This window comes from Perca fluviatilis, chromosome 20 (assembly GCF_010015445.1).
Source record: "Perca fluviatilis chromosome 20, GENO_Pfluv_1.0, whole genome shotgun sequence".
Classification (NCBI taxonomy): Eukaryota; Metazoa; Chordata; class Actinopteri; order Perciformes; family Percidae; genus Perca; species Perca fluviatilis.
The window spans coordinates 26,809,578-26,833,557 of NC_053131.1; the positions used below are offsets into that span (position 1 = coordinate 26,809,578).

A 23,980-nucleotide genomic window follows, 5' to 3' on the forward strand; every position below is an offset into this window, starting at 1 on the left:
TTTTATCTGCAAACAATATCTGTTGTCCTTGCCTCATATGGCCTTATGTGTATGTATGTTCTCCAATATTTCTTCTGGCATTAGTGCCTGAAACATCTCTGATCCTGTACACAAATCTAGGGGTATAGATGTCCATGTTTCCCCAGCTCTGCATGTTTTTGACTCGAGTAATAATTCAGGCTTGTCTGAAAAGATGCTGGTGCTATATAACATGTGCATTGCAGGCAGCTTATTTGGGCGGCTGTGGTTCAGGAGGTAGAATGGGTCATACTTTAAGTTGACGGTTTGATCGCCGGCTCATCCTGTCCTTGAGCAAGACGTTGAACCCCAAGTTGCCCCTGATGGGCAGACCATTGCCTATATATATATATATATATATATATATATATATATATATATAAATGCACTCCATTTACCATTTGTTACGAACTAATTTCCTCTTGTCTGCATCCTTGTCTTACAAACCACAAACTAATTTCAGATTTATGCTCCAATATCTCCCATTATTGCTCAGAAATCTAAGCTTGTTGTACACTTCTAGACACCAGCAGCACTGCACTTTGGATATTATCCATTATTATATGCTTTTGGCTGTGGGAGAGCTTCTAGAACAGACTCAGCTTGCTGGCCAGCTGCCTGTCAAGCCTCTCCACCTAGTCTTCCATCCTACAGTTCTTCGGGCAGACAGGCCAGAGAATGACCATCTTCCTCGCCACAGTCCTCTCGGCACTCCCCGATGTCCTTAAAGGTTCTCAAGCCACCCACTCTCAATCCAAATAATATTCATGTTCTTCTCACAAATTAAAAGTAATACACTCAGGGGTTTTGACACTTGGTATGACCAGTAGCTTATTGTGGCTAATGTTGGCTAATCCTAGCGTACTTTGCTGTGTATGTAACCTACATTACGGAGTCAGTTTGCTGACTTTATGCCCCTTCTCTACTTCTTCTACTGTTATGCTGTTTTTCAGCAAAGGCCACATAGTCTTGCTTTTATAAAAAAAATAAACTAGATACTACATGGACAAACTTCTGACATACATTTTATGGCATTCATCATGTTACATGTTTATCTTTGATCATCAATACGGTTTACTATAAAAGACTTGCACTTTTCAATAACAATAACTTTGAATTTTTGTGTTTTGTGTTTCCATTATCATCTAATATCACACACCACATATTTGTGTATTACATACCTTTACATACATTCTGTATATTATACATACCTGTACAGAACTGTGTGTAAAATTGCAATTCCAACAAATCCCCCTGCCATGTCACATACCATGTGTGATTGTAGTTGTTTTGCTGTGCTTTTTTTATTTCTCATCTGATAGATATTTTGCTTTTCTTTTTATTCAGTCACTGTGGCAGCTATAGTATCAGTGAGGCAGCAGCAGTCAGTTATAGAGCTCCACCGCCATCTTGTGCTTTGCAGTGGACCTGCAAAACTATCTGGTCTCCACAGAGACTGACAGTGAGTTGATTGCATCTACTACATTACAGCTGAATAGCATTGTTCTATTGGAAAATTAGCTCCACACACACACACACACACACACACACACACACACACACACACAAACACACACACACACACATATCAACAGAATGTTGGCTTGGATAGTGTGCAGAGGAATGCAGCTAGAGAAATATCTGCAGTTAAAGCTGATGAGTATTCAGAGGAAGACACCAACCAACTGCAAGTAAACAGAGCACGGAGATAAGAGTTTGTAAGGATATCATCGATTAGCAGGCTGCAACAAAGACGGCAGACTGGTGAAGGCTCTAGTTAATGGAAACCATAACTGAAATGGCTATACTGGCAAGCATAATAGTTTTCTTTTTGTTGTTGTCTCTGCATTCAATCAATGTTCACTTCTTACACTTGACTGCAGTTAACATTCCTTTGTTCTTGTTTTTAAAGATACAAATTCATCATCGCCGGTGAAAGCACTTATCTTTACCACAGAGTAAAGTGTAAAGCATCGTGAAGGTATCTACACACGAGAGCCGTAGCAGGTGCCATCAGTCTCTGCAGGGGGAAATAAAAACAGATTATCTCACAATTGGGTAGTGGAGATTGATAGTTTTCGCTCGTCCTTCCCGCACATTGGTATTCAGCAACATTAAGCCTTATTTGATGTGATGTACTTTAATTTCTGAAGAGGGAAAGTGTGTTTTGCCCTCTGGTTAGGGTGCTGGATCAGCCAGCAAGTGGGATTAAGCATGTGCTCAAGGACACTTCAGTACAAAGACAGAATTATCTCACTACATAAGAAACTCTGCAGCCTGATTTAAAACATGGATGAGACCACATTTTTTTCTACTGGAGTACCCGTTTTCCAAGGCACACTGAACACACAATATAGCTATAGATCAACCGGTCATGTCATGTTCTGCCCTCTTTCACCCTTCGATCTTTTCCATTAGAGAAAGACACACAACTCTGTGAATATCAACAATATACATTTCTCTATGGTTTCCTCTGGTCTCTTTTTGCCAATGGGAGCTAGCTAACACTGCTAACAGTGTCTCTGACATTGACTAGAAATCCAAGCTACCCAGACTAAATAAATAAGCATGTACAGTCTTGTTAAACAAAATAAAAGGAGAGGTTAAATTAATTTAAATGTGTCTCTGTGTTGTGTTTATTTACAGGCTCTTGATTGGTTGGTTGGTTGGTTGGTTGGTTGATTCAGAATGACTTTGAAATCATTGTATACTGTAACGGTTATAATTGTTAACTTGTAATGTAATTTTAATATTTATTGCTAAGCTATAAAAATGAATATAATGTTATCCATGTAGTCAGTGATCGCATGATTTGTGTCTACGTCATACCTGTGATTTGGCTCTTAATTGATAACCACACAAAACACATTATTTTCTCTTCTCTTTTTTTGCCTATCTTAGCTTTGGTGTGCTTTCATCATCACTTTAAAGAGAATAAGTCTGAATTGACATAAATTAACCAGCGGTAACTTTTACTAATACATCAAAGAAAAAAGGCTTCATAGATCAAACACCATCACAAAAGATGGGCTTTTACATCAGCCATACCAGTAGATTTATTATAAGATAACTAAGCAAATCACTGGAAGTAAAATATATAGGGTTTTTTTCTCCAGAATGCCCTGTAAGTGGTTTACTACTTAGACTTAAGCGGAGAATCTTCTTCTCTTTTTCTCTCAACGCCTCGTCTCCTCTAAGTAATTCCCTGTCAGGAAATCAGTGATTGTGACTGAAGTAGAATGGACAAGATAGAAGCACAGTAGTGATGAAGACTTTTAAGGAGGGTTCGGTTCGTTGGTGGTGCTGTGCTGAGTCATTGTACTGCTTTCTTGTAGTGACAACAACAGTCATAGCTACCGCCGCAAGTGTTTAAGTCTCAAAAAACCATACATCATAGACAGAAGGGTGACCTGCATGGGTAGAGAGACTGAACTCTGTCACAGGTTTGAGCTCTACAACAGTTGATGTTGTGTATTGATTAATAATATTTGGGTGAAATATATAATGTTGACAAAAGAAACTGAACGTTAATGTCAAACTGAGGTGTTCATGTCTTATAAAGTTACCTGCACACACACACACACACACAAAAAAACACACACACAAAAAAAAAAAAAAACACACACACACACACACACACACAGCAGCAGCAGCTTCACTGGAGCAGTTGAGTGTACACAATGCTATTGCATTCAAATCATATTTTGTCAAATTTCAAATTACTTTTGTTAGGCTATTTCTCAATCCACACAATCCACACTGTAATTTGCGGTTCAATTGTATCTTTCGCAAATCCCTCCTCATACACACAGCACACACATGCAATTTAGGGGCTAGCCGCTACCCCCTAAATTGCATGCGTGTGCTGTGTGTATGAGGAGGGATTTGCGAATGTGTTAAGGAAACACTCAGGAGCAGCAAAACTCATTTCACATACGTGAAGAAGATTCGGGAGACCTTGATGAATTACACAGGAGTATTTAAAGCCCATATTATGCTCATTTTCAGGTTCATAACTGTATTTTAAGGTTGTACCAGAATAGGTTTACATGGTTTAATTTTCAAAAACACCATATTGTTGTTGTACTGCACAGCTCTCCTCACTGCTGCAGATCCTCTTTTCACCTGGTTTCTGTTTTAGCTACAGAGTGAGACCTCTTTTCTTCTTCTTCTTCTGTACTATCTTTGATTGCACTCGCACATGCTCAGTAGTTCAGATGTAGATCATGTCAGCTAGCTAACTCTAGAGACAGTAAAAGAGAGCCTGTTTCTCCAACTTTGGTCAGTTACAAGGCAGGATTAGCTGGGAGACTTCTAAATGAGGGCACACATGTAAGTAGTTCTTTGTAGATTATGGTGAACTTGTGTGTGTTGTAGCAGTGCTTTGCTATTGAGAACGACGTAGCATGCTAGCGTTAGCATTAGCGTTAGCATGCTAATGCTAACGGTTAGCATGCTAACGAGCTAACGGTTGTGGTTAGCCAGCTCATTTCGGACTGTGACGTCACAGTCCGAGCCGATTGAACAGCTCACTAGGAGACTGTAGGCAGGACACATTCAAAACCTGTATCTCACTTAAAACAGCATGGATGGATTTTTTAAAGTTTGTGTGGGGAAGCACCAGAGACACAAAAAGAACACCCCAAATCCCAGAAAAGTGATTTTTTCATAATATGGGCATTTAATGAATTTCCAATTGTGGAGAATTTAGGATTACACAGTACAGTGTTGTGCCATCCCAACTTCTGAAGTCCCTGTCTTCCTAAAGGAATACTTAAACTCATGCTGGAGGCATTAAGTTTAGCTGAACCTTCAAAGTAAACAAAGATATTGCCGGCGTCCAAATATCTCAGCACAGTGTTTACTCTCTCTATGGCCTTGGCAGGGTGAGCAGCACTGTCTTATCATACAGCTGCTACGTCTCCCGTCAACTATGGAGCCACAAAGTTGAAGTAGTCCTCTGCCTGGAAAGGCAGGCTGACATGAATGACACCTGGGTACCATTGTCTCAACTTACATAAACAACAGGCGCCACTGGAGCAGTTTGGGGGTTCGAGGCACAAGGGCACCTCGGCAGTGCCCAGGAGGCGAACTGGCCCCCCTCCAGCTGCCAGTCCGCACTCCATAGCCTACTTGGTCTGCACGGGGACCTGAATGCAATTTAAAGTTATTGTTATTAATCATATGAGTGAAAGCAGAAGAGGTGTGTTTCAACATGAAATAATGTGTTGGTTTCTTTAATGAAAGTTATAGTTGATAGATACAATTTTAGTGTGGTGCTGCACAGCTGTGAGATAAATGCATTCCAGTGCAACAGCCATGTAATAAATACTAGGCCTAACTACTACTTTCATGAGGCATATTATTTTTGTTAAGCTTGTCATGCTGCCTTCACTTTAACTTTATGTTGTGGTGTGGTCTTGTTCACCCTCTGTAATCTGTTTTTGAGTGGGGTGTGAACCTCTTTATATAGTCTATGATATGAACCGTATACAATGGAGGGGTCTGGATCATATACAGTATATAGGTCTGGATGGGAACAAATTCCAAAATAAAGATCACGTGTTGGCTTGAGTTGTTTACTGCAGAGAAACACCGCCCTCCCGCGGAGCACGGCAGTATGGCAAAAATAGCAGCACTTTAGGACTAAACCATTCATTTGACAACGAGGCGATGTAATCACTGATTGCCATAAAACTGGTGAAATGTACACTATAGCCTTAATATGGTTAAATACATAAAATCCTATTTTTACCAAACATAAATTATGACACGTGTCCCGGTAAAGGCTGTTTTGTAATGTTTGTGAGGATTGATTGTTCCCCGTGCGTTGAAAAGGAGTGGTGCGGTCCAATAGTATTGAAGGCAAAGCTGAAAAAAACGGTTTGTTTTCAACGAGTGGAAGAAGCGTTGCAGCTTTTCGCACCACCGATTTTTAAAAACGGTTGCAACATTTATTTCATACCTAGTTGGTATTCGGCCAGCAGCTTTCTCAGCTCGCCATGGCTCTGTGCGGGGGTGTCGGAGCCATGGCTTTGCCTAGCGAGCTTATCGTCCACATATTTTCCTTTCTGTCCGACCGAGACAAGCTCCGGGCCTCGGCAGTGTGTTCACGATGGAGGGAGTGTCTCTTCTACCCAGCGCTGTGGACCGAGCTCAAATTGCGGATAGGTGGTGGTTGTAACGGCGGCGGCTCCAGCTCCGAGGAGACCTCGAGGCTGGAGTTCCTCATGCGTAAATTCGGTTCTTTCGTGCGGGAGCTGCAACTGGAACTCGCACCGGTGGAAGGCTGCCTCAGTCCGCTCAACAACAACAACCCGTCGTCCACCAGGATGGACCAGCCCGATAGCGACCCGCAGCTCTCCCAGCGATGGAGAGACGCCATGGCCACCTACTTGGACCAGGTGTTGTGTGTGTTCTCCAGCATCCGCAACAACAGGTAACTTTGGATTTGCTCCAGAATCCCATTATGAGTTTTGTTTTTATTCAATTTCAGGAATTTGCATGATACCCTCTCCTTTTTTTTGTAACTTCATATTATTTGGTGCGTCGCAGTAAGCTAGCAGCTAGCTAGCTAGCTCAGTTAACGTTAGCTATAAACAAACCCTGACGGAGTTACGTAACGTTAATAGGGTCATGTCTTTGCGGTGGAGTTAATAGCCCACGGGCTCTTAAATATCTCTAAAGACGTTGTTAATATAGCTACGGTAACAGACAGTATTTTATTGCAGTCTTACATTTGCAGTCATCATATGATGTTCTGTATGATGTCTGCTTAAGTGATAATGTCAAGTCAAACGCTCGTCTGCGTTTCTTTTGTTGCCAGTTCTATTTTCTTTGTTGCATTGGGGTCTTCATACCAGCAGATACAATACAGCACTGGTGGTGGCTAGAGAACGCATTGTTGACTGTGACTTGCTGATATCAGCACTGACGCACAGACAGACACATATACAGTGTATGTCACATTTAGCTCTGGTATGTCGTCGCATACTGTTGGATCACATATGTGATCTATACATAAAATCTAGCCACTTGGCTAATTTCTTCTGTGGAAATTACTGTTCTGTAAAGCGTTACTTTGAATGTTAAGATTCCTGATTTCAGTGCAGAGCTTCTCTCTATTATACCTTCTCCCACATTCTCTATTATTCTCTACAGTGCTTTGTAGTGTTGAAATAGCACCCGTCCAATGCTGCGCAGTTCCTGTCTTAGTTCTGCTGAGGGGGCTGAAACAATTTCTGTTGTCTCACTTGTTCTCACTGAGAGGTTTTAAATAAATAAAAACGACTGACGACCTAGCCTGTGTCCCAGATCCGTGCTGCATACTAATTCTAACACGATTTTAAGGTTTTTGCGTATTTGTTCTGGAAATGTGACAACATTCACTACATCCAGATGTCAGTTTGTGCATTCAACCTGCTTGATTCTTAAATGTGGTGTTAAACGATAAAGTATGCTGATATTCTTGTATATGAAGGCCATGAAGATTAGTATTAGGTATTATGGAATTGCTCTAGTCTGTTAACCAAAAAGGAATGACTGCAGATCCTGTGCAGTTCCAGCCTGCCATAAACAAACCAGCAATACAAATGTTGACTTGACATGTTTCTCAATTCAAACCGGTTGACGACTAATAAAGACAAATGCCAGCTGTCATATCGATCTTTAGCTCCCATGTTATCAGGTGAGGAAAAGTGAGTTTTTCATTCAGCTCACATTGGTCCACCTCCACTGTCTGGTACTAGTACATGTGTGGTACACAAGATAATGAGAATAGATAACTTATTGTTCCTTTACTTGCGGTTCCACACTCTAAGTAGATGCACATGAGACTGCTGTTGGTTTCACTGAAGAGGCAGTAAAGCTTAGCTCTCAGCTGATTTACAGGAAGTGGGCTTCAGGAAACCTAATGCACACAGTACCTTGTAGGTAGGCCTATGTCATGTGTGGCTGCACGGCATACATGTGGTTGAATCCTTTCCCACAACTTAACATCTGTGATCTTCCAAACATCGCTATCAAAACAGATGCAAACTTTCTCTTTGGAAGAATGTAATTGGATGCATTGTGATATCTAAGCCTACCTTGCCTGCTTTTCAAAGCATCACCTTTTGGCTTATAGTCTGCTGCTTGATTGTTGGCAATCTATTTTGGGTACCAGGATATAAAGGGTTCTAGACAGCACTGCAGCAAAGTGCATAGTTGCAATAATTCTATCCTGATAGGAGACAACCCAGCAACGTATAGAACCAGGGCTGGATTAGATGGAGGTAAGAGATAACTCCCATTCTGACGTTGTTTGGATTAGAAATACTTAAACCTAACCCCTGCTCTAGCTACTGATGCTTGTTTGAAATTTCCAAGCACCCCTTATGTGATAGAACCAGATATAGAACTTACATTAGTAATGACTTACAATGTTGACAGAGTAAACGGATGACAAAAAAAACATCCTTTTGAAATTATTGTTATGTGACTAGGTTTGGTTCTTTGAATACTGACAAAAATGCAATGGGGTATACTTTTGTTATTGTGATACAGATGTCTCAGTAATGCTAGCACAGCACACTGATGTTTTCCCATTGTTTTAATTTTGAAGAAAATAACTGAAGCCCACTCTTGTTGAAGGCAGAACTTTCACATAGTTTTTATTTTATTTCAAAGGTCTGTATGGGAATCGACCACAAGAGAAAAACAACTGTTTTTAATGTATACCTGTTAACTGTCTGTCAAAACATTCAAAAATATTGCTAAAATTACTTAACATAAATCAATCTAGTATTGTTGAATAATTTGTCTTCTTTTCTGTATCTCTCTCTCTCTCTCTCTCTCTCTCTCTCTCTCTCTCTCTCTCTCTCTCTCTTCTCTCTCTCTCTCTCTCTCTCTAGAAACCTGCGGAAGCTGAGTCTGTATGGAGACACGTGTGTTCTCCAACAGGAGGGACTATTGGACAGCTCCCACCTGCACCAAATTCACCAGGGGGACAAAAAGATCAATGAGTAAGCCTGATTATGTATATATAAAAGCAATTTTCTGTTGAATGTCAAATGGTTAGATTCAGTATTCGTTTCTCTCCATAGAGTGATTACTTGCATTGTAATCTCTAACCAGATATCTTCATGTGAATGCAGAATCTGCATAGCCTGACATGGTCATACTCAGATTCTAGTCAGAATGCGAACTTCCCGACCTTGAATGTTGTGGGCGGGGCTAAGTTCGGCTGGCATCCAGGCTAGAATCTGTAGGCAATGGGACCAAAGATTTTGGTATGAGGAAACGCTCTGGATTCCGTTTGTAGTCCGAGTAGCATTGACCGATTACCATTGAGAGGGCTTTGGTTGCGTGAAAGTAAGAGTCCATGTGGAGAGCAAAAGAGGTGGAACGCATTGGCCCGGGAATGCAATCTTGGAAGCCATCGTTTATCGTCTGACGACGATTTATCTTTTTATTAGCATTTTTCTTTTTAATTTATCTACATTCATTGGCAGATATGTTTATAGACACTAGCCTAAATGTTATCTGGACCTTAGTCCAGTGGATGTACATTGCTAGGTTAAAGCCTGACATGTCCCTCTGTGTGAATAAACAAAGCCAGCATAGTGGCAGACCTTCATTGTGGCGCTATTGCAGAATTTGTGTGAAAGGTGCTAATGACTGGCATGGATGTTTGTGTGGGTGTGGGAGAGTATTATTTACAAAATGGCACTGTTGGCACTTTTGTTTGGAATTGGAAACGGTGTTTACATACAATACATTTTGCAAATGTGTAGTTTGTCATAATCCAGTCAGCAGGCACACAGCATCTCCAGCATCAACACATCAGGACACACAACATTAAACACGCTCACTGTGTGTGTCCAGCTTTCTGTCAACAAACTGTTAACGTATGAATGAATAATGTAGCCGAGGCTGCTAAGGTGCAGCAGACTCTGTGGATCACGGTCTCTGAACATGGACAGATGCTTTAGAGACTGAGAATTTTTTTTTTTTATAATCCAGTACGTCAACGTGCTTATTAGCAGATATTGGCTCTACTAGAACATATTAAGAATCTGTGGTCAAATCTTAAAATGTTCATGCCACTGCTCTATAATCTGAGAAAATAATCTCCGCATTAACTTGTAGACATTAGGCCTAATAATAGTAATATTACTATATTGATGGTGCACTATATGTACATGTATAGTATGTCAGGATACTCAATTTGGGGATTTCAACATACTCTGCCCATTAATCCAGCGCACTATACTCAGTGTTTCCTTTAGGATTTTTTTTAGCACTGGGGGCAGGTCTGTTCCCCCCCCAACAAATGTTTTACGTATGAAACGGAACTGACCCTAAGCTGCAACACAAACAACGGGGAGTGCATTATGTCGGCAGTGAAACTCTACTACACTACGCATATATTACACTATATTATAAATGTTAACTTTAACATATAAACACTCAGAGCACACACAGTGTGATATAAACCGACGTTATCAAATATTAACGGCGATGATTAGCTAAGTAGACCCTAACGAGTGTGCCGTGGAGAAAGGAAAAAAATAAGGCTTTCATTCAACTCCTGCCATAACTTCGATCTAAATAGATACAGATGTATATTTGTCCTGCATGATGTCACGCAACAAACTCCACATGTACAATAGGCTACTCACGTTTTCCTCACGAACGCACAAACCAGACAGAATGAAGAAAAGGAATAAATAAAAAGTCGTCTGCCTCTCGACATCAAAGCGCAGTGCCGCTTACTCAACCAACATCAGATTGCAGTATCGCCATCCACCTGTGGGGGGCGTGGACAGGCTTTCCAACAGGCAGGATCATTTTTAAAAGGCAACCGCAACTACATTGTACGTCTGCCCTATTTCTGATACCGTGGCGGCAGAAATTTTGGCGTGGCGGGCCGCCATTTCCAAATCGACATAGAGGAAACACTGAGTATACAGATCATTGTCAATTTTGATGGCTTTTCCCTTTTGAAATCCCAGTACAGTATTTCTCATTCATGGTAACCAGTGTGGGTTTGTTTTGAAACTCAGTGGTAGTGAGGTGGGAGGCATCATATTAATTCCGATGTTCATACCATCCATCTTCTGCTTTTTAGGACCTATCTTTCTCTTTCCACAAATGTATATTGAGGCTGTTTTTCCTTCCTCACTTCAGGTTTATTTTTAGGATGAAATTTGTCTTAAATTTCATTTGAACTGGCATGCACTGCTCCCGTGGTGTCTTAACTTTAATTTAACTTGAAGGAAGCTGTGTTCATGCTGGTAATTGTCTTCCACCCTCTCTTTTCCTCCACTGTGCTCTGCAGAGTCCAGCAGTTGTTCATGGAGTTGTTGTCTAACAGCAGGCAGCTCCGGTGGTTGTCCTGTAGTTTCATGCTGGGTCTGGTGACTCCCTGCTCCTTGGCCTGCCTGTCAAATCCTTCAGCCGAGACCCTGCAGCACCTCAGTTTACTGGACCACCAGCTGGGTATGTGCTGGTGTGTTTCTGGAAATGTTTGTCTGTAACTGTGTAAATGCAGTAGCAGCTTCAATTAAAAACAAATGGAAATTGGGTTGTATTGGTGCAAATCCTTAACAGTTGAACCCATAGATAACGACACAAGTAGTCATTGTAGTACATGTTGGTAGTATGTTTGTACAACTTGTAATCACTCCTGAATTTCCCTCAGGTCCCCTCATCTCGCCATCCGAGTTGGATCGTCTATCTAATCTTCATTCTCTGGCTCTGGATTTCTCTGATTTCACATCTGAGCTTTGTGGTCTGCTGGCATCTCCACGCCGAACTCCACTGCATCGCATCTCCCTGCTGCTCAATGGCGCCGCCCTGGAGTTCAAACCATTAGAAGGGACCGCTACAGAGGACGATTGGAAGGCACTGGTAATGCAACGTGTATCTTTGTTTCTCAGTCTTGTTGGCCCTCTTCTAGAGTTATTCCAGGGCAACCTCTTGCCTTATATAATGAAAAGATAAGTGTGTTTGAAATGCCGTATGTTAATGAAACGGCAGTTACAGTTAGCCTTTTTTTTTTTTTTCCCAAGTCTTCATGTGTACATCAGTCAAGTTTGCCTGATCCTCCCCCAGATTCGTGTTAGTGCCAACCTGCGAGTGTACGTCATGGCCCTGGAGGTCAACAGCTCAGAGCTCCTCGGGGTCCTAAAGCCTAGCCTCCCTCTGGAGCGCCTCCACCTCGACAGTTACAGCACACTGGTGACTGATGCCACGTTGGAGCTCATTTCCCAGCAGTACAACAAGACGCTGACTCACTTCCTGCTCCTGAGGGATGACCCCGACTTCCCTGACCTCAGCATCAATCGGAACGAAGACCCGTTGGTCCTCTTGGCATGGAGATGTACTCAGCTGGCTGTACTGGTGATACATGGTGAGTTCAGCTTGTTGTTTCGGGGATGTACAGTACGTGACATCAGGTTAATTCTGATCAGTGCTGGGCCATCCTTATGATGACAAACGCAAGTGGTTGTAGTGGTTAGTATAGTAGTGGTAGTATATAAATTGACTCAGGCTTGATTGGAGTAATCTGACAATGGGTTGGAAGCCAAGAAAAACTTTAAAACCTACATGTTGCTACTACGATATATCAATTCCAGTTCTGTTGGTGATACCTAGTTTTTACGTTCACGTGTGGTTAGCAAAAGTGCTCTGCTTTGCTTTAAGGAAATCGAAACTTTACAGAATTGAAGTGCTTATTTTCAGAGGCATCATTAATTGTACTTGTGGTAACTCAAGACAATGACTCTTACAGTAGTTCTTTTTTCTAAACAAGATGCAACCATGGCTGGCCATAGATAGCCACTATCACGTTAAGCTTAAAATTTAACCTAAATAAATGAATTTGTTGGCAACTAAGGGGCAATACAAGAAACTGTAAACGCAGAAAGTTGTGTTTCTGGCCACATGATGGATTTAAGTCCAATATTCACTCTCCTGATCGCACCGTTTTGCTCTATACCAACTCCTGGGAACAATTGTGTAGCTTGTTAGCTGTTCACAATTAGTCACTAACTTTGTCTGGTTTGGTGCTGGGTTTTGAAAAAAAAAAAGTAGCAAAAAAAAAGAGTGAACCAGGCAGTGAGGTTGCTAGCAGCAAAACAATGAGCTGAGGATAAATGCAGAGTTGGTGGTTAGAATCTGTGGGTTTGTCACTATGTGAGACATCTTCAACATAACACATCGTTACATCCATTTTTAATGTAAAAGTTTTAAATAAGGAAGTTTCAACGCTTGCTCAATGTCTGTGGTATAGCAGTGTCCTGGTAGGGAGCAAAATCTCTAACAACATGTTTGATATGTTTTCAAATACTGCACAGCAGTTGGTTGAGATATTGCAATTAATATTGTCAGTGCATTCAACTGCCATTTACAGGCATTGTGTTTGTATAGAATTAGGTCAAAGTTCCATCTAGGCAACTATATGAGATGAGGAAATGATAAGTGACCGAAGAGAATCCCATTCCTAAGGAGTGTAAATTTGCAACCATTATATCATCTTATATTATGTCTAAGGGTATGTTGAGTGTAACGCTGTACTGTATATAATATTCATTATTTATCCTTTATTCTTAGCAAGATTAGTCCACCTCCCTGAATCCATCTCTCTCTGTAGGTTACACCGTTTGGGCCCATAATTTGGTGGCCATCTCTCGGCTGCGTGGCTCCAACCTTCGCGTCCTGACCGTCTCTGAGGAGAGCATCGACTTTGATCCGGACCAGGCAGTGTGCATGGATGGCGACCCGGTCCATAACCTGGTCAAGGAGGTTTCTCTGGGCCTCGCCCGTGTCTGGCACCCTTGCCTGGATTCCAGCCTGGTTTTGTCCGAACCCACCCATCACTTCCACCACGAGCTGCACGCCTTCAGCATGGGCATGTAGGCAGGGATGGCAAGTCCAACACATCACAGCCTAAACTGTGTCAAGACCAGTCCAGACCAACAAAGTCCAAGTCAACTCAGACCTCTAAACCAGGCCAAAGCAGACCTAAGTGAGAAATCTAAACTGGATCTTAAAACAATCTATGAGTATCATTTATGTGAGCTGATTTGATTTTATTTTTACTTTTATTTTTTGTTTCTTTCACGGGGGTTTTAGCATACAATCAAGTCCTACCATTTTCCAAATGATTCCCTGTTTTGCCTCCTGATTATCTAGTTAGCCAGTGTCTTGGAAAAACAGATAAAATCATTGATGTTTTAAATCGATTTTCCAATTTAAGAATATCCCTTTTAAAACTGGATATTCATTCAGTTAGAAGTCATACCACTCTGTGGTCCCTGACCACAGACAAGACTTGAGTCATGAACCATTTTTTTATTTGTCTGCCAAAATGGGTCACTCGTACTCGTGCTGCTTCAAATGCCCTCTTGTCTGGCATGGCCCAGTCTGGTCTGGTCTTGATCGAAAAGTCGTCAGAGCTTGATGTCTCCCCTTCACCGTAATAACCTCCAGAGCCTCTGTATGATGTAACTTTGATTTCTTTGACTGATCATCTCTCCCTGCTCTGTGTATAATCTTGTTTTCCTGTGTGGTGGTTCCCTTGCCTGTATAGGCTTTGTGTGTATTTAAATACAGATATATTATTATTATTATGATTATCTTGCTAACCGCGAGAACAGGACATGCAGGCGGGTTGAGTGATGGACCGGTGGGATTTGGGGCTGCGTTGTGAACGTGTTTTTTTTTTTTTAAACCTCTGCTCTGTGTCGGTCTGTCTGCTCAACTCTAGCAAAGGTTGGAGTTTGTAAACTAACCTATCAATCGCTTCCTGGGTAACACAACCATAGCTGCTTCTTCTGTTGCTCTGACAGAGCACCTTTTGCACTTGTCCACTAGTTCGAGAGCCTTGGCAGCAGGGTGGGAATCTCCACTGCGATGTGGCTGACTGTGGCAGGTGCTAATCAGTTGTAATGCTGTGTTTAGCAACAACCATGTCAGTGCTGTGGCTCGGATCAGTGGTTATATTAAGGATTTTGAGCACCTTACTGATGGTGTAATGGAGAATATTGTTACATGCTTGCAGCCGGCACATTTCCCACCCAGCTCACTTGTCGACTTTTCGGGAAACCTTGCTAGTTGATTAACTAGGGAGCTTCGTCTTCCGACTGACATTCAGCGCCGAACTATAAAACGCAGCCTGTCACAATACAACACCCCCTCCCCCGCTCTGTTCTATTTTGTTCTGTAATGAGCTGGTAGTAAATGTTTGCATATTTTTTTTCTATTCTATTTACGGGATATAGGATATAGCTGCTTTTGCTCTCAATTAGAGGTCAAGACTTTCTGACTGGTATCAATGGTTCCAGAGCCCTTTCTTTGTATTAAAATTGATTTGAGTCAAAGAAAAGAAGTCATCGAGTCAAAGAAAAGGAGTATGCCTCATAATATGAAGGGCTCTGAGATTAAAAAAAACCTACAAATAGTTCTGCATTATTCTGAAGAGGAAATGGGTTTTCAATCCATAATTATATATATATATATATATATATATATAAAAAAAAAAAAAAAAAAAAAAAATATATTATATATAATGGCGCTACGTCCAAATTCTTGGTGTGGCCATGCAAACAAAACCATGCCAGCAATGCAGGAAGTAGTTTTCTGTCAATGGCGGATTTTGTGTTTTCGAAAGAAAATGATGCACTGAATGTAACTACACTCTCATTCTGTTGGCCAGGGTTATTGTTTTATATTGAAGGCCTGTATAGCTATATTTGCCTCAGAACAGTCACGGCTACTGAATAAATGCATTTGGACATGGGTTCCACTGACAGCCAAGACTGGGTACAAGTGGCACCTACAGCACAACGAGGCTTTGGGTCAAAACCTTTGGCGTATTACTGTGACGAAAAATATTCTCTGTCAGTCTCAGGTAGGCTTTTAAACATCACTATGACCAGGACAGCGGTGGTGATAATGTCGAGTACAGTTTGTAAAACAATCAGTTAGTGTGAGATATTGTCGTCGTTGTTTTTGGTTTTGTTTTTCCTCTTGAGTCACAGTTGCCTTGAAAACAGCCCCTTGTTTTCTGGATACAGTTGTTGTTGTTGTTATTAATGATGTTTATCTTGCCATCTGATAAACCCTCGCTCCACCTTGGTTTGGGGGGGATCAGTAAACTTAATCATATACATTTGTTTTCAAAGATTAAGGTTGATAGACTAAAGAATGGCGAAACAAGTCTGCTCATTGCACATGTTTTATATCTCCAGTAGATGTTGTGGAGGACAGAGAGCGGCTGTGGAGCGAAGGAAATCCATGCTGTCGATGGACCTGCTGGGCCAAAATTTATAAATGAAATAAATGTTATTCAGGCTCTGTGGAAGTACAAGCATGTCAACGCTCAGGGCCCTTGGCAGGCATTGTTGACCAAATATCCTGTGCTCCACACAAACCTAATTGTGAGTATGACCAGTGGATAACTGGGCCAAGAATGGTTACATCTGACGCTCCAGTGGTTGTTGTGACTACTGAACAGTTATTAATGACAGCTGTGGTAGACCAGTGTCTTATTAAGGCATTTCTTGAGCCGAGTTGAGTGTCGGGTTGGGCTTTAGAGCACCTATAACATGCATAAGTAAATGCTGCCAACTAGCCATTGTTAGGAAAGTTACCCTCCCAAATGGCTCACTTGTTTTGCACACCATGGCGCTTTAGAGGTCTGTGCAATGGCACTGCCGACTGTGAAGGTCCGTATCAAGGTCTGTAGTTTACAAGATTGAGCGATTTTTTTTTTTTCTTTTTTCATGGACTTATATGGATCCTGAGTTATACAATGTGCCAGCACTTTGCTAGGTTCAGAGTGAATTGGTCCCAGTGGTTACCAAATGTTTGCTCGTCTGTTAATGGACCTTGCTGGTTTAGCCATGATGATCTCTCTAGTCCTTGGTCCATATCTCAGGCTGTCTGTGGCTGTATATAGAGCTGCACACTCAAACACTCCAGAGGGGATAGCCATACCAACGTAACACATTCAGACCAAAATATGTTTGTTTTTTTTATCTCATTTTCTTCCTCCCCTCCTCCTAATTGTTCCTCTCATTTCATTTATTTATTTTTTTTTTTTTTTTTTTTTTAGAGCTCATCTTTGCTCTTTTATGTGAGAGATTTAAGCTGTTTGTATTGTGTATAGGCATCGCCTGATAAGGAGGGAAAAATGATGGCAATCTACTGTAGAATGTAATTTCAAACTACAGGGTCACCTGAGCGGAGCAAATAGATTTTTACTAACAACTTATTTTAAAGAGCTGATTTTACAAACTCCACCCTCACCCACCACAGGTCTTCTCAAGTCCCCACACGTTATTGGCTCCACACTAGATTTCAGATCGCACTGTTTGGGCTGGCCAAATTGTTTTTGCCCAGAATAAAAGGGGATTGGCTGTGTGGTTATTCTCAGACTATGGTCCGCTTGAGCAGGATAACATTTTCATTTAACTATAATATTCCCATTTGGATAATGTATATAAAGTGCTGTTCTAATCATACATTTCACTCCCATACACTTAGGAAAAAGTCTTCCTTTATGGAGGCTCCGGGAGAAATTCTTTATCAAAAGTTAATGTTTTGACAATTTGCAATTTATAGACATATTTCATAATCCGAAAAGTGCAGAGAAAGATGAGAGATTATAAAGACAATATGCATGAGAGCAGAAAGGAACTGCAAAACAATGTCTTATTTTTTTTTTATTTATCTTTTTTTTATTCTGTTAGGTTTTGTTTCTTCACCAATAGACACCAAAATGTTAGTGAAGACGGTGTGGAACGAGCTCTGTGTTGTCCTCGCAAGGAGAGAAGAGGTGAGACAAAGATCTGCCAGTAAGCCAATGCTGATAGGCAAACAACTTTACACTCGCATAGAGTTTGGCAAAATGAACGACAAACATGGTCACTGTATGGCATAGCATTTTAAAGACTACGATCGGTGGAAAAATGACTTCTCCCTGATCTCTTTGTATCATCGCTGAACGCCAACCATTGAGCCATCTTGTGCCTGAAAGCTTCTGGAGTCTTACTGCTTTTCAAACCTCTGCTCTCCCCAAGTTATTAGCTTTGTGTTTGTAGTTGTTGCTGTGATTGTTAGTTCACTCTTTAGGGAAGCCGCATTAGAAGCTATAGTAGCTAGGGTTTCTGAACATGTTTCAGCACACATGCTTTTTATTTTCTCTTGGAGCGTGCCTGTATTTCCTGAGCACGTTTACATGTAAGCTTTGAAAAGTGTACCCAATAGTAGTGTGTAAATAAGATGGGTTTGACTGTGTGTGTGAACAAGTTGTCAGTAGCGCAGCCGTCATGTTCTCTGCATGCAAGTGTGTGTATTGAAGTGGGGGCTTGCTCATGTTCAGCAGTATAGTCTTATCACTTCTACTGCAGCAGGAAACCGCAACAGAAAATCCTTTGTTCTCAGGGTACAATCAGTTTTCAAAAAGAGGAGGAGGAGGGAAAGTTACAAAAGCTCAGGCCTCTAGCTCACTTATATGAATAGTAGGAGTCACTGGATCTGTTCTCCTCCCTTGTTGTGTTTTTAAGCTGCCAAAGACCACAGTGGAACAAACTTAACCCAGACACAAGTCTATCTGAAGTGCCCATGTACACGCACACCGGCAGGAGGCTGGTCCAGTATTCTTTCCTACTCTACACCTCCTTCTAATACTTTTCTCCTCCGACATTTATTTGCTGTTGATATACTATGGACCATACTGTGCTGGACCAGGTCAAATGTCAACAGTCTCGTCCTGTGGTTGGCGTGAAAAGAGACCAAAGCAGACCTGCGCGCAAACATTTGGCCAATGTTGTGTTAGTGGCTGCACCCTATGTTAAGAAAATGTAGGATTTCACACTAGCTGTGTAGAATGTGTGTTAAGGGAGGCGCAGTTGGACATGTATAACCAACATATGTTACTTACTGAAGGTAAGCAGCGTTGTAGCACAGCTTGTACAATGTGGCCAAATTCCTATCTGTGAATTGCACTCAGGGTCTACACACTGCATGTTGCTGAGGCATCATAGAGCAAAGCAAGGCCTTTCTAGTCCAGCGCAGTATGCTTCTAAAGTGTGACAGAGGCTGAAGCAGAGAGGTCTGGCCACCATATTGCTCCCCCTCTCTCTTATTTTATTTTATTTTTTTTTTTTCTTGTTCCCCATCTCCTGTTTCACTGTGAGGAGTGAGTGAATGTAAAACTTAAGGCGAGGAGTTTGGTTAAATCTCAGAACACGTCAGGGACTAAACATTCCCTCGGATGCTTCCTGAAGCTACTTTCTGACAGATTGTAGCCTCCCAGCTGGGACACATGCCAGCGTGCCTGATCTGATATGTTGCACGGCAAGCCCGTGGCCAAGGTCAAATTTGATGGGAAGTGTTTAGTCCCAGGCTTTTGGAGCTGGAAAGTGATTTGCTGCTAGAGATCTGCTAGGAACAGGACATTCCACTTGGGGGTCGCTCAGGCCATCTGCCATCTGCAAGGCTAAAGTGTCCACATGAAAATTAGACTCTATATAAATATAGACTTTTTTTTTTTTTTTTACTTTGAATAAGTTGGTCTGTTTTTTTTTGTTTTTTTTTGAAGGGACACCAGATTACCAGTTGGTCTGACCGAGTGGAGGTGTGATACCATTTAGAAGTGGTTATTTAAAGTGTGTCCATTCTTTCAAAGGTCTGTTTCTAAGATGTTTCTGCAATGCCAAGATCTGCTTTCACTTGATGCTTCAGCATCCTGAGGGCATTTTGCGGCCTTTTGTGTCCGGTACACAAAAGGTCACAGGTGTGAAAGCAACTTACACTGACTGTGTGCTAAACATAAGGACTAGCTTCTCTTTTTACAAAAAAAAGTTGGTTTCACCCATTGAATCAATGTGCCAGATTAAAAAACATCACAATACAGTAAGAGGAGGGTTGTGTCTGCGTATTTAGTATACACATGAATGCACACAGAAGTGACGGTACATAATCCCCATGGATACACAGGGGCACCTTGAGTCTGGGCTGGACTTATTTATACACCATATGCAGAGAGGGAGGTTTGTGTATGACTATACTGCACTGTGTGCACACAGAAAGACGGATCTGTGCTCGCAGAGCCTTACTTTTAACGAGTTCTACCATTTAAACTGAATGGTTTGAAGGCTCCAGAGGCGAGATGAGGCGTCCAGTTATTCAGGAGACCATTACCAGCAGTTACTGTACATTGATACGGTCGCAGCCAGTTATATCTGCCCTTTTGACCAGTTTATATTTTGTTTTTGTTTGTTTTTCTGTGCTCTTTATATGCATTCATAGAGAAATCCTGGAAGAAATCAGGACCCCTGTGGCCTGATGGGTAATTGAATCCACATAGCTGCCCTCTAATGTACTCCATCTGAGACCGTTGGACTTGACAGCTTATTAAAACTGTTGTGATTGCAGCGCTGTAGATATACAGGGATCTGGGTACATCTGTGCTACCAGGCCCCATATACATTACAAAGAGTTGGGTGCTAATACTCAATAGCCAATAGTAATAGCATTGACATGGACAGATGTGTGAGCGACCAGCGTGTGCTATTTTAGTACCAAAGCAGCCGACTGTGTCAGAGCTGCGTCAGTCTAAACAGGCTCACAGCCACAAGCAGACGCACATCTGACATTATGGTTTCATTTCCACTTTAATCGTTGCTCAGACTCTATGCCAACTTGAGAGTTTGTAATGTTGACTTTCTGTATGTTTGCAATGTTGTGAAACTATACTTAAAATATCTGTAGAAAAGAGGTAGTAAGATGCCTAAAACATGTTTTTGAAGGGATTACCATTAATAGACAGGGTTTCCTCATCACAATGTGAGATTTCAGATGCTTCCTGTTTGTTTTATGTTTTTACCTAAATGCTAAGACCACGGACTACTACCAGACATTGAATAAGCTCACATAGGGCTGGACTCCTACAGCAATGTGAAGAATCTCATTAACACCCTGACAATTGTTTCTGTAACTTAGGAAAAAACACTGGATGTGCATTGCACTGATATAAAATCAGTCCTGTGTAACAGATATAGCTAGATGTGTATAAGGCTACGTATATTGTCAGTAAAGGGGAGGTTCACACAGAGCAAGGCCATTAGCCACATTGAGAGCCTTAGAGAAAGTTGGAATTCTCCATTTCAGCCATAGCTGACACTAAAACTAATTTTCCAGCCAGCTTATGATGATGATGATCTTAGCATAACGGTGATATTAACGGGACTTATTTTACACTTTCGCCACATTGTATTTCTAGAGAAGAAACAAAAAAAAATGGCACTGAAAGCAATGAAAGCATAACCTGGCCAAACTCTGTCAGTAGCTGTGGTGCATACCCTGGACGTTGGTGTAGCCGCTGGCTATATCAAGGAACTGATAGATATTCATGCTCAGTGTCAGCCAACTATCTTCATTAAGGTTTCAGCTACCATGGCTCTGATGTTTCTGGCTGCTAAACAAAGTCTTTCTTGTCAAGTCTGGAGAGCCAAACCTCCTAATTAGCCAGGCAGGCAGGCCTGCTGCCCAGTCCAGCCGCACAACTATGCAAGAGGAATGCATATAATCCACACTCTTCTCTATTAGTTTTTTATTTTTTTCCTTCAGTTTTTACGTTTAGTTTTTCTTTTTCTCACTGCCACGCAGTAGTATTGAAGACGTAAACTAATAAGAACTTGCAATGACAATACTTGGCCTTATGATGATTTATGAAATCTTTATCATTTAGTTTTAAGATCTTTTGATTCTGGTCAGCCAGCCCAGCGACAGCAGCGGTGACGGCGGGCTCACTCTTGGTCTCTGTGAGACTGGCTAGACGGCCCCAGTTTTATCGTGGTACGAATGTTGTGCATTTGTTTAAAATCAGGACAGTTTGCAATAACAGCAGTCTTACTTGTGGCCACAAAGGGGCACGAGCAGTGCTGACAGCGCCCGGCTACGTCTTAAGAAAACCATAGAGGAAGAAATATAAACTATATAAATAGATATATATAAAATCACACAGTGCATATTTGTATTAGGTATCAATGATGCATTACCATGGTATAATCTTATGCAACACATGTCCGGGTTCAATTTATGAACATGAAGTATATTATAAAATCACACAGACTTTGTAAATCAGAAGCTATGTTGTTGTGTTTTTTTGTCATTTTTTTGCGAAAATGGGTTTACCATCCTTAATGTTGAACATTCTGAGCGTTATGTTCCTGTGTGATTGTGTTTGTTAAAGTGAGCACATTAGCAGTGGGTTTTACCTTCTTTCTGTAACCAGATGTAACCCAAAACACAGCTGGACAGCTGGATTTCCAATGACCTGTAGAATATTTTAATTGCATTTCATTTGTTTCTTAAACACTTTATTATCTGATCTGTTCACAGTTTTACAAACATGGGAGTGCGAGTAAAGGCATGGATTAAGACTTGTTCTAAACAGCAAAGAAAAGTTCCACTCCATAAAACGTACCTGTATTTGTCCATGTATAAGAACCTTTTTAGTTGAGAACTTGGCTTAATCTACGTCTGTGAAACTGCTCTTTAAATTGAAGACTAAAATAATATAAACCTCTGATTTGAAACCTGTCCAGCTGATTTTCATTTTAGTGTGCAGGGAAAGAGTCCTCTCCAGCTGTGGGGACAGATTTTATCATAGAGAACAGTGTTGATCCATGGTTCTGTTGTGGAGAAAAGGGAGGGGCACGTTACAAACCTCCATGTTAAACCTCTGGCGTACACTTGAGGGGTCAACCTGCCGAATGTCGATTTGAATTAATGTTGAATGAATGCTTCTCTTCTTTTAGTCAGTGAATAAAAACATTAAAACGTTGCTTGCGTTCCATTGTCTTGTTTACCTCCTGTTTTCAGCTTCAGCAGCATGCTTGGTACACGCCGATACGATTCTTTAATCTCCTGGGGTTTTAAAAAATGTTTTTTAGAGGGTTATTTAGCATGGAAAATGTACAATACATAAATAGTATATGTATAGTTAGAGACAATAGACTGATGAGGAGAAAACACAGAATATGAGCTCTTCTCATAGAATTCTCGACACTCCAGAAAGGAGTGGTACCACATCCCATTCCCGGCACTGCAGGGCTTTCCCCTTTTTAAGTAAGAGGGCAACATAAAACACATATGTAAATGAGATTCAACCACTGTCACCATGACAACACGGTATTTGGAAATACAGGGGAAATTGCTGGTTAGTGATGAGCAGAGAAAGAGGAGGTCAATGGAAGAGAGAGGTAGCGAACAACCGAGTAAAAGCACACTGATGGCTACAAAGCAGGATGAATAATGCTTTTCGCCCTGCCCACACTTTTAATCGATAGAAATATAAGACATGATACAAATAATTAAGATTTAGAAAATTAAGATTAATAGGAAATATTGAGAGAAACTGCAGCCTATTACAGTACTCACCCACCCCATGGAGCTACCTTATCTTGCCATTCGGTGCTCAAGTGGAGGATTTACATGTGAGCAATGATCACAGGTTTTATTCAGGAAAAAGAAACCTGAAGGCCATAGATAAGAATAACTATGGTGCAGCCAAAAGCCACCTCCTAAAAACTGTGGAACAGATGTGCAACTCTATTCACTTTCTAATTATTTATCTTTACGTATGTTACGTTAATTTACGTATTTTTAAGTCGTCTTGATGATATAAATATTTGCCCATATTGTTTCACAGACACAACAGAGCGAATGCTCACTGATCATTTTAGTTTGCTACCTGCTTTGTTCAGAGCTCAGACAAAGAGCTTGTTCACATCTGGGTAATGAGATTATCATGTTGGTCTTATGCAATTAAGCTGAAACAATACGTTTTTGTGTGTCCCACAGTTACCATGTAGGTGACAATATGTAGTGTCACACTATAAATTTAATAAATGTGACTTTTAACTTTGTCTAATAGGCACGTACCACACATTTTGCAATCACCAAT

General features: G+C 41.1%; 1 protein-coding gene across 2 annotated transcripts; it reads left to right on the forward strand.

Moving 5' to 3' along the window:
• The first annotated feature begins 5,897 nt into the window (after positions 1–5,897).
• LOC120549312 (F-box only protein 33) lies at positions 5,898–22,858 on the forward strand. Of its 2 annotated transcripts, none has more exons than XR_005637370.1 (7): positions 5,898–6,457; positions 8,910–9,020; positions 11,339–11,499; positions 11,702–11,910; positions 12,115–12,412; positions 13,655–14,029; positions 17,757–22,858. XR_005637370.1 is itself a non-coding variant. In XM_039786139.1 (7 exons), the coding sequence occupies exons 1-6, from the start codon at positions 6,021–6,023 to the stop codon at positions 13,918–13,920; spliced, it is 1,482 nt and encodes a 493-aa protein (XP_039642073.1). In that variant the 5' UTR covers positions 5,898–6,020; the 3' UTR covers positions 13,921–13,929; positions 16,257–22,858. The 2 variants fall into 2 exon arrangements, 1 of the variants encoding a protein (XP_039642073.1); XM_039786139.1 differs by having other exon boundaries at positions 13,655–13,929; positions 16,257–22,858.
• The last annotated feature ends 1,122 nt before the right edge of the window (positions 22,859–23,980 follow it).

What these genes read in the sequence shown, in the direction of transcription:
- LOC120549312 (XM_039786139.1), top strand. Translation starts at nt 6,021, where the DNA reads ATGGCTCTGTGCGGGGGTGTCGGAGCCATGGCTTTGCCTAGCGAGCTT. An exon ending in TCCAGCATCCGCAACAACAG is followed by an intron (nt 6,458 to 8,909) that starts GTAACTTTGGAT and finishes CTCTCTCTCTAG; the next exon opens with AAACCTGCGGAAGCTGAGTC. An exon ending in GGGGACAAAAAGATCAATGA is followed by an intron (nt 9,021 to 11,338) that starts GTAAGCCTGATT and finishes TGTGCTCTGCAG; the next exon opens with AGTCCAGCAGTTGTTCATGG.